This window comes from Microtus pennsylvanicus, chromosome 1, assembly GCF_037038515.1.
Source record: "Microtus pennsylvanicus isolate mMicPen1 chromosome 1, mMicPen1.hap1, whole genome shotgun sequence".
NCBI lineage: Eukaryota > Metazoa > Chordata > Mammalia > Rodentia > Cricetidae > Microtus > Microtus pennsylvanicus.
Genome location: NC_134579.1, coordinates 107,852,316 through 107,869,421, shown reverse-complemented (window position 1 = coordinate 107,869,421; position 17,106 = coordinate 107,852,316). Strand labels below are relative to the sequence as shown.

Genomic DNA, 17,106 nt, shown 5'->3' with positions numbered 1-17,106 from the left:
TAATATCACAGTGCTCCATTGTTACATCAAAGTACTACATTGTTATACCACAATACACCATTGTTCCATCATAGTGATCCATTCTTATACCATATTGATCCATTGTTACATGATTAACTCCATTGTTAAATCATAGTGCTCCATGTTATACAATAATGCTATTGTTACATTAGTGAGTTATTGTTACATGGCAGTGATACATTGTTATATCACTACACCATTGTTACATCACAGTGATCTATTGTTACATCACATTGCTCCATTGTTACATCACAGTGATACGTTATTATATCACATTGCTCCATTGTTAAATAACAATGCCCCATTGGTACATCACAGTGATTGATGATTATACCATAATGCTTTATTGTTACCTCACAGTGTTCCATTGCTACATCACATTATTCTACATTGTTATATAACAGTGATCTGTGATCATACCAGTGCTCCATTGTTATATCACAGTGATCTAATGTTGTAACAAGTACTCTATTGTTAAATCACAGTCAGTGCTGTACTGTTCTACTACAATATTTCATTGTTACATCGCAATGATCCAATGTTACATCACAATTCTTCATTGCTACATCACAGTGATCCATTGTTATAACATGCTGCTCCATTGCTACATCACAGTGCTTCATTGTTATACAACAATGCACCATTGCTACATCATACTAACCCTTTTCAATCACAATGTTCCATTGTTATATCAGTGCTCCATTAGTACATCACAGTATTCCATTGTTATACCACAATGCTCCATTGTTACATCACAGTGCTCCATTGTTATATCACAATGTACTATTTGTGACATCACCATGTACCACTATGATATCACAATACACTATTGTGACATCATAATACTTCATTATGCCAACACAATGTAGTATAACCAGATGTTCTTTTGTGACATAACCCTATTTTGACATTACTATTCTCTGTGATGACACCAGAATATCAGTGTGACATCACAATCCCAATCATGTTCTCACATTGCCTCTGTGATAGCAGATATCCTAAATTATGACATCCCAGTTTTCATTGTGATATCACAGTTCTCTATTTTGTTATCCCGGTGCCTGCTGTAACATCCTAATGACCAGTTCTCATGTCAGAAAAGATGGTTTTCTTAGTCCAGATTACTATTGCTGTGATGAAACACCATGACCAAAAGTAAGCTGACGAGGAAAGCATTTATTTGGCTTACACTTCCAAATCACTCTTCATCATGGAAGGGAGTCAGGACAGGAACTCAAAGATGGCAGGGACCTTGGGGCAGGCACTGATACAAAAGTCATGGAGGAGTGTTGTTTATTAGCTTGCACCTCTGGCTTGCTCAGCCTTTCTTATACACCCAGGACCCCTTCCCAGGTGTGGTCCTGTGCACAACAGGCTGGGCCCTCCCACATCGGTCATTAATTAAGAAAATGCCCTACAGCTGGACCTTATGAAGACATTTTTCTCATTTGAGGTTCCCTCCTCTCTAATAAGGCTATCTTGTGTCAAACTGGCCCCTTGTCAACTGACATACAAACACCACTATTAAGCCACGGCCTTTCCCTTCTTTATTCATTCCCAAGACCCCACATTAATTAAGAGCATCGCAATGTATTATATTCCAAATTGTGTAAGTTCTACAGTCCTTAAGAATTCAAACGCCTAAAAATTTGTCTGTTTAAAAAAGCCAGTCTCAGCCAGCATAGGTGGTTGCGCGAGCATTTAATCCCAACATTCTGAATTCAAGGTCACGGGATCACAACCTACCATTTAAGATTAGTCATTTATGTAATCAATGTATTTTAAATGATAAAAGCAAAGGTTGCCATCAAAATGATCTTTCTCTAATTTCAGTTGCTTGAGAAGTGACCCTTACACTACCAAGTCCAGCAGCAAGCGTGAGGTACAAACTTGGCTGCCTCTGGAACACAGCTTCTGGGTGTTGACTCTCAGGAAACACTTCCTAGAAGATGAAACCTCAGTGATGCTGGTCTCAACCACAGCTAACCAGCATCAATTACCCCAGAATAACAAACATTTTCCTTTAGTGGTTCTGGTCTTTGTCTATCACAGCTGATTCTTCAGCTCCAGCTGACCAGAACCACAGGTCCTGCACATAAATGGCCCAGTAGGACTTAGCTCCCCTCTGAAACTTCACAAGCCAGGCCTCCATCCTGTGCGGCTCTCAAACTTCTCATCTTCCAGGACACTGAACTATAACAAAATTCTGCATTGTGACACCACCATGGTGTATTGTGCAATCACGAAGACTCATTGTGACATCACAATGTTGAACTATAACATCACAGTGTTGTATTGTGACAAGGCAATTTTCCATTGTGTTGTCAAATTTTCCACGGGTACAATGTCCCACTGTAATATGCTGAACTCTGGCATCACCATGCTCCATTGGTGGTGTGACATAATGCCAAATATTAATATCCCAGTGCTCCTCTTGCATGTGACAACTCCATAGCAACACACAATCGAAATGAGGAACTGAAGTATTCTATTGTGCATGATAAAGCTCCATTGCATCATCACAATGCACGGATGTCAGGTTACATCGTCTTATTGCTATGAAGAATCTGATCACGGCTGCTTGGTTTTGTTGTTTGGGTTTTTGTTTTGTTTTGTTTGCAGGAATGTAGAAGACTTAGGAACTTTAGACTAGAAAAGTGGTTGAATACTGCATGAAGACCCCAACCGTTTTAGTAGGAGCCTAGAAGACAGAAGTGTTGAGAAAAATGGAGACAGTAGACTCAGCTTGTGACATTGCTGGGGGGGGGGACAAGAACTCTATTGGCAACTGGGCTGGCAGCTATTGGTATGATATCTTGGTAAAGAATCTGACCACTCTGCCCATGCCCTGATAATCTGTGTGAGGCCACGTTAGAGAGGAATGGCCTAATTCCTTTTGCAGAGGAAATTACAAGACAGCATGGCATTGAGTCTAAGTGTGGCCATTACTGAACCATATCTGCCTGCATGCCACCATGCTTCCCACCATGACGACAATGGACTGAACTGTAAGCCAGCCCCAATTAACTGTTTTCCTTTATAAGAGTTCCTGGGGTCATGTGCCTCTTCATAAAAATAAAAACCTAAGATGGGATATTAGAAATATTATAGAGAAATGACCGGCTTTGCATCAGACAGAGAGGAAGAGGACCCTCAGGGAAACTACCACTCCAATCTGTGAAGTTTTCTGACCCCCGGAAAGCATAGAAAAGCTGCTCCAATTGTAGTCGAAGCGGTGAAGAGTCCACCCCAATCTGGTAGCTGAACTTGGCCATGTCATCCATGCCATACTGCTTTTAAAGACTGGCAATGCAATATTCTGACGTTCTTACATTCTTAATATTCTGACACTATCTCTTACATTCTTAGAGACTGGTACTTTTTCTGGACCTCGCAGCCAGAGTTAATAGTATACCTTGAAGTCACTTAAGACTGAGAGCCCACAGTGCACTCAGACTGTTTGCTTAACCTGGCTTCAAGGGAAAATTTTAACAATCACCCTTACTTGCCTGGGATTTCCTGTGCAATCAACGTTTACAATAGCAGCTAAATGCATAGCGGTAATTTTAAGTTAATGTACTCTGCAGAGCCACTGACACAGATAACGCATCTGTATCATTTGCCAAAAGCAGCAAACAGAAGTAGAAAGCAACTTCCTAAAAGCTACCAGAGAGGTTGAGAGTGATCAGCTATGCACATGGGTGGAACTCAACAGGAACTGATGCAGAGGATGCCGCTTACTGGCTTGTTGTCCATGGCTTGGTGGTCTGCTTTTTCTTTTTCTCTCCTTTTTTTTCTTTTACTTTTTATTTGACAGGGGTCTCTGTGTAGCACTGGCTGTCCTGGAACTTACCCTGTAGACCAGGCTGGCCTTGAACTCAGCCTGCTTTCTAATAACACCCAGGACCACCATTCTAGAGGTGACACTGTCCAGTGTGCTAGCTCCTCCCACATCAGTCACCAATCAAATAAACATCATACACAGGCCAATCTGGTGGGGACATTCTCTGAACTAGGCTCCCTCTTCCCTGGTGACGGTAGCTTGTGTCAATTTGACAAAGACTAGCCAACACAATTTTAGTCCTTCAACTGTTATTAAAGCTTCTCCATAACCTTAGCACACCCTCAGGGAGGACCCCACATGATGTGGGAGTGTCATATATCAATCTGTTGATTTCATTGGTTAAGCAATAAAGAAACTGCTTGGCTGGCCCTCATAGGTTAAAACATAGGTGGGAGGAGTAAACAGAACAGAATGCTCGGAGGAAGAGGAAGTGAGGTAAGACGCCTCAGAGAGACTCGACAGCTCTGCTCTGGAGCAGAGACGCAATGCTCCCCTCTACCAGACACGCGATGAGGCTCCAACCCAGGATGGACGTAGGCTAGAATCTTCCCGGTAAGCGCACCTTGGGATGCTATACACCTTATTAGAAATGGGTTAGTCCAAGTGCGAGAATTAGCCTAGAAGAGGCTAGATAGAAATGGGCCAAGCAGTGTTTAAATGAATACAGTTTGTGTGTTGTTATTTCGGGCATAAGCTAGCAGGCGGCCGGGGTGCTGGGGACACAACCCCGCCGCTCTTATCACTACACCCACACGCCAGGCAGGTGCCACTCCACACCCCCTACAAGAAGACTGCCCTCCTGGAACTTCCCCCACTGACAGCTCCGGCCCCAGTCCTCACCTTAGTTACACATCTCACTACCCTCAACATTGTCCATCTCTGCCACTACCACACAGGCCCTGTAGTGGCAAACCACGATGTCCAAATGTTCTCTGCACATACACACACACACACATACACACACACTCTACACACACATACACTATTCACACATGCACACATGTAGTGGTATTTCATTTGTATTTTAATAAATAAAGCTTGCCTGAAGATCAGAGGGTAAAACAGTCCCATTCATCAGCCTTACAGACCAGGCAACGACACACACCTTTAATCCCAGTAGTCACACCAGTTTGCCATAAAAACCAGGCGGTAGTGGTGCACGCCTTTAATCCCAGCCCTAGAGAGGAATATAAGATGGGAGGAGACAGCTCTCAGACTGTCTCATTCAGAGGATTCCTGGAGACAGGATTGCCATTCCGGACTGAGGTGGAGGTAAGAGCCAGTGACTGGCTGCTTTGCTTTGCAGGTCTTCATGTTGAACCCCAATTTCTCTGAGTTTTTATTATTTGCACTTCATTTGGCACCTTCAAGCTTCATGCACACATACATGCACGCATGCACACATGCACACTTTGGTTGTCTCGTTCTCCCTATCAGGCAGGACACATTACTCCTCCCAAAAGCACCCTTGGTTTTGTTATAGTCTGCCAGCTTTGTTGTGTGATGTTTTACTGTTTTGGCTTTTGGGGGGCCCACTATCCAGCTCCCAGATAAATCATACACGGAGGCTTATTCTTACTTATAATTGCCCAGCCTTAGTTTGTTTTGTTTCTTGACAGCTTTTCTTATATTATCCTGACTACCTTTTGCCTGTGGGTTTTTATCTTTCTCTATTTTTGTATACCTTTCTTTACTTCTTCTCTGTGGCTTGCTGTGTAGCTGGGTGGCTGTGTAGCTGGGTGGCTGGCCACTGATGTCCATCTCTCCTTGTTCTCATTCCCCACTATTTATTCTCTCTGCCTGCCAGCCCTGCCTATCCTTGCTCCTGCCTCACTATTGGCCATTCAAGACTTTATAACTTCTTTATAATTTCCACTTATTCTTAATTACTGCCCACAAGCATATGGTATTCTGTAGTGCTACTCCTAAAGCTTATCATTAGATTGTGATTTGTATGTTGCCATCAACACCAATGAATACCAACACTTCTGTGTCCTTTGTACAACTAAGGGGTGATGTGTGAATAAAACCCGTATGATAAAAACAATATAAATAACTTACAATTCAGAAAGCTAGAACACATCCCTCTGGGTAAGTGCAAAAAGAATGGATTAAAGGAGAACCTTCAAATCTATCCATAGGTTTGAAGAATCAGGACACTGAGAACAGGGATTACCAGCCTTTCACCATTCCTCAACAAAACCACTAAGATTTGTTACGTAATACTCCAATAAGGCGGTCTAATCTCGGTGACAAAATAAGATGCCAAGCATACGTATTAGAGATGACAAGAACCATGTGCTCCATGTGTGTACTCAAATAAAGTTTGTACATAATACACAGTTTTTCAAAATCTACTTTATGCTCTCTGGAGAAAAGTTAAAAACTTCTCAGAAAGCAGGCTAAAATGGCCCACGGCCAAGCTTTGCACAGTTTTTAACAGTGAAGTTATTCAGTAGATTTGGATGTATGACAAACTCCATCTTTTCGGAGATGAGGTCAAATAACTGTGACACCTGTGGTGTATTTCTTTCCACCCTGTTGATTAATGGTGAGCAGAAGTCCAAAATTTTGCCACATTCCACATACTCATAAGATTTCTGTCCTGTGCTAACTCTTTACGTACATCAAGATTTATTGAGGTATGGGCTGTCTTCTAAAAATCGATCTGAGGTATTAGAAAACGCGTTGTTAATATTTTTATTTAGTGAGGGGATTTCCAGGACAGCACTAGACTCCTCTGAGGGCTACACATAGGACAGCACTCTTTCCGATATGAATTTTCTGCTGAGACCCAAGGCCAGGCCATATTATGGCGTCTGTAAGCGGCTCTCCGCTGTGGACTGCTTAGTACACAGTAGCTGCTATACACCTGTTACAGGTTTCGGCACACTTCACGCTTGGAGTGTCTCCCTCACGTATGAGCCTTTCGGTGTGAGCTAGTGATCCTGCAGTTATTCAAGTGCTGAACTGTATATATGGGGTGTTTCCCCTGTATGAAACACCTACTGACAAATTCTTACTATTGAGGCTTCGCCAAATTCTATACACTGCTGGGTTTCGCTAACATGAGTTTCCTTGTGCCGTTTCAGGCTGGAAGAAGTAATAAAAGCTTTGCCACACTCCTTACAGTGATGGGATTTCTCTTGGGTATGGATTCTCTGGTGCCGATTGAGCTGGAAGGAAAAGTAATAGGCTTTGCCACACTCTTTACATCTGTAAACTCTATCTCCGGTATGAATCCTCTGGTGCTTAGTAAGGTATGCAGCACAGTTAAAAGCCTTGCCACACTCCTTACACACATAGGGCTTTTCTACAACATGGACTCTCTGATGCTTATTGAGATATGAGGAACAGTTGAAGGCTTTGCCACACTCTTGACATATGTAGGGTTTCTCTCCCGTATGGATTCTCTGATGTCGGTTAAGCTGTGAAGAAAAGTAGTAGGCTTTGCCACATTCCCTGCATTTATACAGTCTGTCACCAATATGAATTCTCTGGTGTTTAGAAAGATAGGAAGAACAATTAAAGGCTTTGCCACACTCTTTACACACGTAGGGTTTCTCTCCAGTATGAATTCTCTGATGCTTAGTAAGGTATGAAGTACAATTGAAGGCTTTGCCACATTCTTTACATATGTAGGGTTTCTCTCCACTATGAATTCTCTGGTGTCGAACAAGCTGCGAAGAACATTTGAAGGGTTTACCACACTCTTTGCATCTATAGGGAATCTCTTCGAAATGAATTTTCATATGCTGGATTAAGTATGAGGAACAGTAAAAGGCTTTGCCACACTCTTGACATTTGTAGGATTTCTCTCCTGTGTGGATTATCTGGTGTCGAGTAAGTGTTGAGCTATTATTGAAGGCTTTGCCACATTCCTGACATTTGTAGGGTTTTGCTCCAGTATGAAGTATTTGGTGTCGGGTCAGGTTTGAATGGTATTTGAAGGTTTTGCCACACTCTTTACATAGATAAGGTTCCTCTCCAGTATGGATTCTCTGGTGTCGAATCAGTTGTGAGGAAAGCCTAAAGGGTTTACCACACTCTTTGCATCTATAGGGCATCTCTTCAAAATGAATTTTCATATGCTGGATCAAAAATGAAGAACAGTAAAAGGCTTTGCCACACTCTTGACATTTGTAGGGTTTCTCTCCTGTGTGGATTATCTGGTGTCGACTGAGAGTTGAGCTATTATTGAAGGCTTTGCCACATTCCTGACATTTGTAGGGCTTTGCCCCGGTATGAACAATTTGGTGTCGAGTCAGGGTTGACTGATATCTAAAGGCTTTCCCACATTCTTTACATTTATAGGGTTTCTCACCAGTGTGAATGACCTGGTGTTGGGTAAGAGATGAATGTTTACTAAAGGTCTTGCCACATTCCTTACACTTGTGCGGTTTCTCTCCTTTATGAATTATCTGATGTTGACTAAGGGTGTGCCTTCTCTTGAAGGCTTTGCCACATTCCTGACATCTGTAGGGCTTTGCTTCAGTATGAATGACTTCATGCTGAGTGAGGGTTGAATTATATTTAAAGGATCTGCCACAGTCTTTACATTTGTAGGGTTTCTCTCCAGTGTGACTGATTTGGTGTTGAGTAAGTACCGAATGTGTAGTGAAGGCTTTGCCACAGTCTTCACATTTGTATGGTTTCTCCCTCTTATGAGTCATCTGGTGTTGTGTGAGGTTCCTACTTCTTTTGAAGGCTTTGCCACATTCCTGACATTGGTAGGGCCTTGCAGCAGTATGAATGACGCGGTGTTGGGAGAGGATGGAGCGGTATTTAAAGGCTTTGCCACAGTCTTTACATTTGTAGGGCAAATGCCGATCAGAAGCTGATTCATCAACGAAAGCTTTGCCATGTTCTTCATGTCTCAATGGCTCCTCTCCACTGTGCGCACACTGACGGATGGTACATTCTGCATGATGATCAAAGGCTTTTGCGGAGTCATTACAGTCGCACAGATTTTCTGGGGAGAAAAGAAGACATACAGTTTTAACTGTGGGGAATGGAGAGGTTCTGTTTGCTGTCCGGCTGTCTGGAGGACATGTCTGCTTGCCATGGTATTGAGGTCAGATTCAGAAACAATTCACCTTAGCATAGTAACTGAGGTGATTTGTTATTTTGATTTCTTGCAGGTGTTTCTTCTCATTATACCCTAGGCTCTTCCCAAGAGCAGGACAAAAAAACTATTTCTTCCTAAATATGATAGGGAGAAGATGCAGGAATTATGGCCTTGACGATTTGCATTAAAGATAGAAATGCAGCAGGCCTTCAAATACCAACCAACCCTTACTTGGCTCCAAATTTTTTTTACACCAGAGCAAAACCCTTCAAATATCAAAAACGTGGCAAAGGCTTCAATACCAGTTTGATTCTGAACTGACACCAGAGTTCACCTAGGAGAGAAGCTCCACACGCACCAATGAATGTGAAGGCTAGGAAGAGTTTTACAGCCGGAATGCAGCAACTGTGCACAACAGAGAACCCATTGCCGGCTGAGACCAAGAGCCGTGGCATCTCAGAACAGTGGCTAAGAAAACTGTATGTTTGAGTAAATGTCCACATCACATCTGGAAAAATAATTTTCCTCTTAAATGAAATTTGGGTAATTCTTAAGACACAACTGTTCCATGCTTTTATTAGGAACCTGAACAATTGAAATGTAGCTGGACCAAACTTTGAACCAAATATTTCTTTAGAAAAGAGATTTTAGAGGCTGGAGATATGGCTCAGTGGTTAAGAGCACTGATTGCTCTTCCAGAGGACTCAGGTTCAATTCCCAGCACCCACATGGCAGCTCACAACTGTCTGAAAATACAGTTCCACAAGATCTGACACCTTCACACCAATACACATAAAATAAAGTTAAATAAATCATTTTTTAAAAATTAAAAAAGATTTTAGGAATGAAGAACACGCTGTAAAGTGGGATTGTCTTTTTGGAAGGGCTCATTACTCTATCACCAGCAAATCTGTTTTCTCTGTACCAAAATACACCCCTTTAATAAATGCAGCAATTGGTTGTTGTTTGGTTGGTTGTGGTTGTTGTTTGTTTTGAGACAAGGTTTCACTGGATAACCCAGGCTATCCTGGCACTTGGTACGGAGCCAATGCTCACCTTGAACTTACCATGATCTTTCTGCTTCATCCTCCGACACGTTGATCTTACAGGTGTGGGCTCCTGCACTCAGTTAACCACCCGTCAATTCTTTTCTACATCCAAATCCAGACACAGATACTTAAGAATCCAGTACATGTGTAATGAACATAGGAAGACCACTATTGAGGCTGGGAAACGACGTGTTGGAGAGAAAAATGCTGGTGTAATGAAATTCATAGCTTTTGCCAACTTGGAGCCAAGTAAGGGTTGGTTGGTATTTGAAGGCCTGCTGCATTTCTATCTTTAATGCAAATTGTCAAGGCCATAATTCCTGCATCTTCTCCCTACCGTATTTTAGAAGAAATGGGTTTTTTGTCCTGCTCTTGGGAAGAGCCTAGGGTATAATGAGAAGAAACACCTGCAAGAAATCAAAATAACAAATCACTTCAGTTACTATGCTTAGGCGAATTGTTTCTGAATCTGACCTCAATACCATGGCAAGCAGACATGTCCTCCAGACAGCCGGACAGCAAACAGACCTCTCCATTTCCCCACAGGCATCTGCTGAAAAGCTTGTTACTTCCTCGTCAGTCCCAGCTCTGCACCTCTGAAAACAGCATTCTACCAACACCCAAAACAAAAGCAGCTTCCCGCATCATCTGCTCTCTTGGGAGAGAAAAGGAGAACAAATGAATACACCTGTGAACTGTCTGACGGTTCCCTGATAGGGAATTCCAGTATCTCCTGCTCCTCAGTGCAGGAGATAACAGGTCTACTTCGGACAGCAGGTCAGAATGGAAACACTGAACCTAAACCTAAATGATCATTACAATATCAGTAAGATGGGGCTGGAGAGATGGCTCAGAGGTTAAGAGCACTGTCTGCTCTTCCAGAGGTCCTGAGTTCAATTCCCAGCAACCACATGGTGGCTCACAGCCATCTATAATGAGATCTGGTGCCCTCTTCTGGCCTGCAAGCAAACATGGAAGGAATGTTGTATACATAATAAATAAAGAAATTTAAAAAAATCAACAAGATGCTATTACTTCAGATGGTCCACCAGAGAAGAGGGGACTAGAGAATCTTTTTGTAATGAATGCATCTGTTTGTGTACAGGTATGTGTGTGTTGAGGGTGGTGCTTGCAGAGGCCTGAAGGGGGCAATGGAGCCACCCAACCTGAACATTGGGAACCAAATTGGGGTCCTCCGCAAAAGTATGACTCGCTCTCAATCACAGACTTCCCTTCAGCCCAAGCCTAAGAAGTCCTAAGCAGAAATATGAGTGTTTCTAACAGACAGAAATAAAACCTACAGAAAACACAAAACGAAAATCTACTTGAATGACTACTGAATTCTACATAGTTCAATGCCGTACCATCTGGATAGTCTCAGTCCACAGAAATGGCAACAGCTGACAGGTCTTTCCATGGCCATTGTCTGAATTTGTTATTTGTGTACGTAAAGCTTATGCATCTGGGGTGGAGAGGTGGCCCGACAGTTTCAAGCATGCGTAGCTCTTCCAGAGGACCCAGGTTCAGTTCCCAGTACCCACATGGCAGGCAGCTCACAACAATCTGTAATTCCAGCTCCAGAGGCTCCTGAAAAGTCATCTCCACTGAAACAGGGCTTCCCAACCCCCACCGGAAAGCGTGACTTCTTCCTGTGTCATTCCTACCGACCTGGGCACATGGTTCCTGGCTCTTGTGTCTTCACATTCCAAGGTGCCTGTCTCTGCTCCAGCGATGAGACCAGGTAAGGCTTACACACAGCGAGACCTGTTTATTACAAAATAGAGAACAATGTTCAGTTACGAGTCTCCTAATAAGTAATAACATTTCTCTGACCATACTTTGCTAGGTGAAAAGAAGAAACATAAGAGGAGATTTCAGGAAATGATTTCTGATTATTCCCTGCCATACACATTAGAATGTCTGCTGAGTGGTGGAGGCTCACACCTTTTATCCCAGCACTTGGGAGGCAAAGACAGGCAAATCTCTGGGTTCAAGGCCAGACTGGTCTGCAGAGCGAGTTCCAGGCCAACCAAGGCTACTCAGAGAAAAAAAATATGTGTGAGGAATTTTCAACCTGGAGAAGCTGAGCTTCAGTTGCACACGTGACCAGCTCGGAGCAAATGGATTTGAAGACATAGCCACGATGCTTTGTGCCGGCAACTTTCTGGAGTTACCACTGGTCTAGAGCACTGGGTTCAACCTTCCTAGAGCTGCAACCCTTTAACACAGTTCCTCTGGTTGTGCTGACCCCAACCAGAACATCATTTTTGTTGCTCCTTTGTAACTGTAATTCTGTTGCTGTGATGATTGTGATGTAAACGTCTGCTACGCAGGAAATGTGATGTGTGACCCTGGGGGAGGGGTCAAACCCACAGGTTGAGAATCACTGATCTAGCATGAAGAAGAAACACTTCCTCAAGAAAGGATATTTTAAAATAAATTCAATTAAAATGATCTTCTCCAGACCATCAAACCTCTAAATATTTCTCTTATACGTAGGAATGCCAACAGACTTCATACAAAACAGAAGCCCTTGAGACACAGGCTACAGAGAAGGGAAATCAGATGTTGAGAGGGAGCTAAGAATTCTGTAGACAGAGATCCTCACCCAGGGAGACAAGGTTCCTGTAATTCTCCAACATCACACCCCTATACAAATTCCACAGAGCAGGGTCTAGACATTCCCGCTCCTCTGGGGAGAAGTCAATGGACACATCCTCGAATGACAGCAGCTCCTGAAATAAAAGTCAATAGCACAAAGAACCAAACAAAAGAAAACAAACAACCCAATCAATGGGCTAAGGAACTCAACAGAGAGAACGCTCTCCAAAGAAGACCAACACATGGTCAATGAATGCTTTTAAAATGGTTCGATGTCCTTAGCCATCAAGGATATGCAAGTTTAGTCCTTTGAGATTCCGTCTCACCACAGTCAGAATGGGTATAATCAAGAGAACAAGAACCAGTGAGGATGTGGGGCAAGGAGATCACCCGGTCAGCGCTGCTGGGACTGTCAACTGTATAACCACTATGGCAATCAGTGTGGAGGCTTCTCAGACAGCTAAGAATAGACCACCACATGTCCCAGCATAACCACTACAGAGACCCTTGCTCATCTCTGACCATGGTTGCTCTATCCTAAGAGCCAGGCAATGGATCCGCCTAGATGCCCACCAGCTGAAGAGTATACAATCACAAGGTGATGCGTATACACAGGGGTATTTTACTCAGCTGTAAAGACAATGAAATTTGCAGGGAGATGGATGGAATTGAGAAACATTATACTGAGGCCCAGAAAGACAAACACCACATGTTCTCTCCAGGATACTACCCTAGCTCTGAATTTTCAGATCTGTGCACTTCACTTGGAGTGTTCGTGGAGGTCAGGAAACTAGATAGAGGCCACCGAATTGGATGAGGCCTTAAGAACACATGGGACACGAAAGTAGCAGGGGATACAGGGACAGCACCTCCCCTAGTGGGCTGGGCCTTCCACATCAATCATCAACCAAGAAAATGCCCTAAGCTTGCCTACAGGCCAATCTGATGGGGGCACTTTCTCAACTGGAGGTCCAGTTTCTCAGACACTCTTGTTTGTGCCAAGTTGACAAAAACAAAACCACCTATCTAACCAGGGCACTGTGTTCTGATTCACAAGTGGTACTGTCAGAGCTGGAGAGGTAGCTCAGCGGTTACTGCTCCCTACAGAGGGTAAAGGCACTTCTGGCCATGATTGACAGCTTACTGCTCCCTACAGAGGGTAAAGGCACTTTTGGCCATGATTGACAATTTGGGTTCCATCCTCAGGACCCACAAGGCAGGAGAGAACCAACCCCTACAGGTTGTCCTCTGACCTCAAGCATGCTGTAGTACACACACACACAACTCCACGTGTAAAAACACACACACATGCATGCACACACTCAAACAGACACAAATTAAATGTTATTTTAAAACTTTAAACTTAAGGGGGTAAAAGGATTCTAAAATTCATACAGAAAGGCAAATACCCAGAATAGTCAGCACACTGCTGAAAAGTAAGCTCCCCAGATGGCCACGTGCTAACTTTAGTGGATTCGGCAGGGGAGTGACAGGAGTTCCAGACTGCAGTGAGGAAGGATGAACATACACCCTAGGGCTGTCTCCTCAAGAGCTGTGAACTGAGACAGCTGTGGCCGAGAACAAACTAAGCATCTGGCAGATGCTGCTCACTCTTCAGTATGGCTTCTTGTGAGAAGTTCCCATACCCCACACCACCCCAGAGAAACTCAGAGAAGGCCCGAGATGCCAGCAGAAACCATTTATATCATGTCTTAATAGCTTTAAAAGCCAGCACTTCTTCCTGCCACCCACAATGACCAGCAGCAACCACACAGCTATTTGACCCACACCTTTGGTGTTTAAGCTCACCTGAAGTTGAGGCTACTACTTACTAAAGCATAACAGAGCTGACTTATTATACCTAATGAGAAAACCTTTACCCTGGGAAAGTATAAAAAGTGAGTCAATTAAAGGCCATTTTCAGTACACAGATGTCACCATAAGTCCTTGTTATAGAGCCATTTTCTTCTCAATAAGTAGTGCTGAGTAATCACAGAAACAGAATGCACTTAAATGCAAATTCCTAGTTCACACTGAGGTTCCTAGTTCACAGAAACTACAGAACTACATGACGACCCACAGTATTTATTGTCCCGAGCTAGCAATGGCCTTAAGAACAGAAACTAAGTGCCAAGGATTCATAAGGTAAAACAGGGAACTTAAGGAAGGGAGATGGCTCAGTGGGTAAACACTAACACTCATGGAAAAGCCAAGTTGTCCTAAGGACCCCTGAGATGGTTTGAGAGAAAACGGCCCACAAAGTGAGTGTCACTATTAGGAGGTGTGGACTTACTGGAGTAGGTGTGGCCTTGCTGGAGGAAGTGGGTCACTGTGGAGGTGGGCTTTGAGGTCTCTTTTGCTCAAGCTTCCCTCAGTGCGACACTGAGAACACTTCCTGTTGCCTGCACAATGTGCAGGAATCTCAGCTCCCTCTCCAGCACCATGTCACACAATGGCGATGGGCTAAACCTCTGAAAATGTAAGCCACCCCAATGAAGTGTTTCCCTTTACAAGAGTTGCCATGGTCATGGTGTCTCTTCACAGCAACAGAAACCCTAACTAAGACAGCCTCCTTGGAATCCCAAGTCTCAGGAGATAGTCAGGGATATCTTTGGAGAAAGGCAGCTAGGTAAACTCAACAAACCAGCACAATGCTGGGTTCAAGTGAGAGTCACTGTCTTAATGTGTAAGATGGGAAACAATTGAGGAAAACACCTGCCACCAGCATCTGGCCTCTACACACATGTACTCATATGTGCGTGCACACCCATACTCACACACAAATGTGCACCCACACACCTGAATATGCATATACAGTGCATGCACACAGAAATAAATAAAAATCAAAGAAAGAAATGAAGACTCCTGAGTGCATCCATTTCAAAATTGAAAATAAGAATCACAAAGCAATGGAAAATAAGAAATCACAATAAAAATAGGCAACTTTACTAACAACTTACCATTGTATACATAAGATAAAACAAAGGTGGGGTTATCAGATGCAAAGATAGCAGAAGTCCCCAAAACCTACCCCCAACATTCTGTGCTTTTATATGAAAAGTGAAAAGATGCTGAAACTCTATCAAAAGATCAGAAGTGTAGCCTATGGCGCGTGCCTGTGACCCCAGGAGGGTCAAATAAGAGGACTGTGACACAGGGGCCAGCCTATGCCACACGGCACAATCTGAAGCAGGCAGGACAGAAAAATAAAACTCCGCCGTGACACATGGAAGATGAGTAAGACGTGATTTGAGTCTGCGCTTCACGGTTGTTTTCACTTCACGGAACGACTTTGCGGGGATGCAGCACCTGCCTCATAAGCATGCTGCCCAAGGTTCAACCCCCGTTACTACCAAAAAAAAAATTTTAAGCTCTAACTTTACAAGGCAATAGTTTAAGAAGCAATGGGCAATCATAACCACCCTAGTGTCCTCACAATTAAAATATAGAGGCTTTTTGTGTGTTTCACATCGGCAGACTCACCCAGTACAAAATGATAAAAAGTACTGTGGGAAAATCTAGCTGAGCACATACTTTTCTTGTTGTTATTCTATAACAGTGCTAAAAAACTGAATAGTTATGTAGTATTTATATTTATATTGTAGCAAGTATTGTGAGAAATCTAAAATAAAGTATACTAGAAGCTGTCTGTAAATTACCTGCAAATGCTATCATCATACACAGACTATTGGAGTAGCTGCAGACTGTGGGTACCAAAAGGTGAAATGAGTCTCTACCATCTCTACTTCAACTGTCAATTTGCTAACCAATGAAAATTACATTAGTTTAGTGGGTTTCCTAACTCCTCATTGTACACAAGACTTTACTTTTAGAAAATAAACCAGAATATCAGAAACACAGGAAGGATTAAGGACAAACTGTCAACTTAAGGGAGCTTTAACATATTGTATTAGTTAGGGTTCCTTAGAAGAACAGACCTGATAGAATGAATATTAGAAAGGGGATATATATTTACAGGAGAGTACAGGAGACTCCCACAACATGATAGGCTACTGCTGTTATCCTTACTGCAGAAGACAATGTGTACTTTAGACACAGGACCCAGAGGATCAGATCCTAAAGACCCCTCCCAGAGGACTACTTTCATGGTACCAGAAGGTGCCATGAACGTTTCTAAAGGAGAGAAGCAACCAACAGTGCTACCCAGCTATGACACCTATGAACAATACCAACAACCAGAATAGCACAGGACATGTAAGAATAGCTTGGAGGTAACTAACAACTCTCTTAACCGGATTCAATGCTTGCTAACCAAGAAGGAAATCATGCTTGCTACTGGACACCTAGCCAAGTACCCATGGGTCTAAACACTCACCCCTATATTCACAGATAAGTTCAGCTCTCTCCCCTCATCGAAGAAAATTCTTATAGCAGGATACAAGATTAATTTTTAAAAAAATCAGTAGCCCTCTCATATACAGATGATAAGCATGCTGAGAAAGAAATCAGAGAAACATGACCCTTTACAATAGCCACAAATAACATAAAATATCTTGGGGTAA

The 17,106-nt window shown here is 42.9% G+C and overlaps 1 protein-coding gene across 4 annotated transcripts in view; it reads right to left on the bottom strand.

Annotated features, from left to right (window-relative positions):
• Positions 1–4,647: 4,647 nt before the first annotated feature.
• LOC142852980 (uncharacterized) overlaps positions 4,648–17,106 on the bottom strand; it is a 37,224-nt gene continuing 24,765 nt past the window's right edge. The window contains exons 1-3 of one of the 4 annotated variants that reach the window (XM_075977969.1): positions 15,544–15,640; positions 11,651–11,746; positions 4,648–8,837 (exon numbers count right to left, since the gene is read on the bottom strand). In XM_075977969.1, the coding sequence (XP_075834084.1) occupies positions 6,871–8,837; positions 11,651–11,660 (1,977 nt within the window). In that variant the 5' untranslated portion in view covers positions 11,661–11,746; positions 15,544–15,640 and the 3' untranslated portion in view covers positions 4,648–6,870. Of the gene's footprint in view, positions 8,838–10,000; positions 10,386–11,650; positions 11,747–15,543; positions 15,641–17,106 lie in introns of those variants that run through there. The other 3 variants (XM_075977962.1, XM_075977956.1, XM_075977973.1) reach the window with 3 other exon arrangements.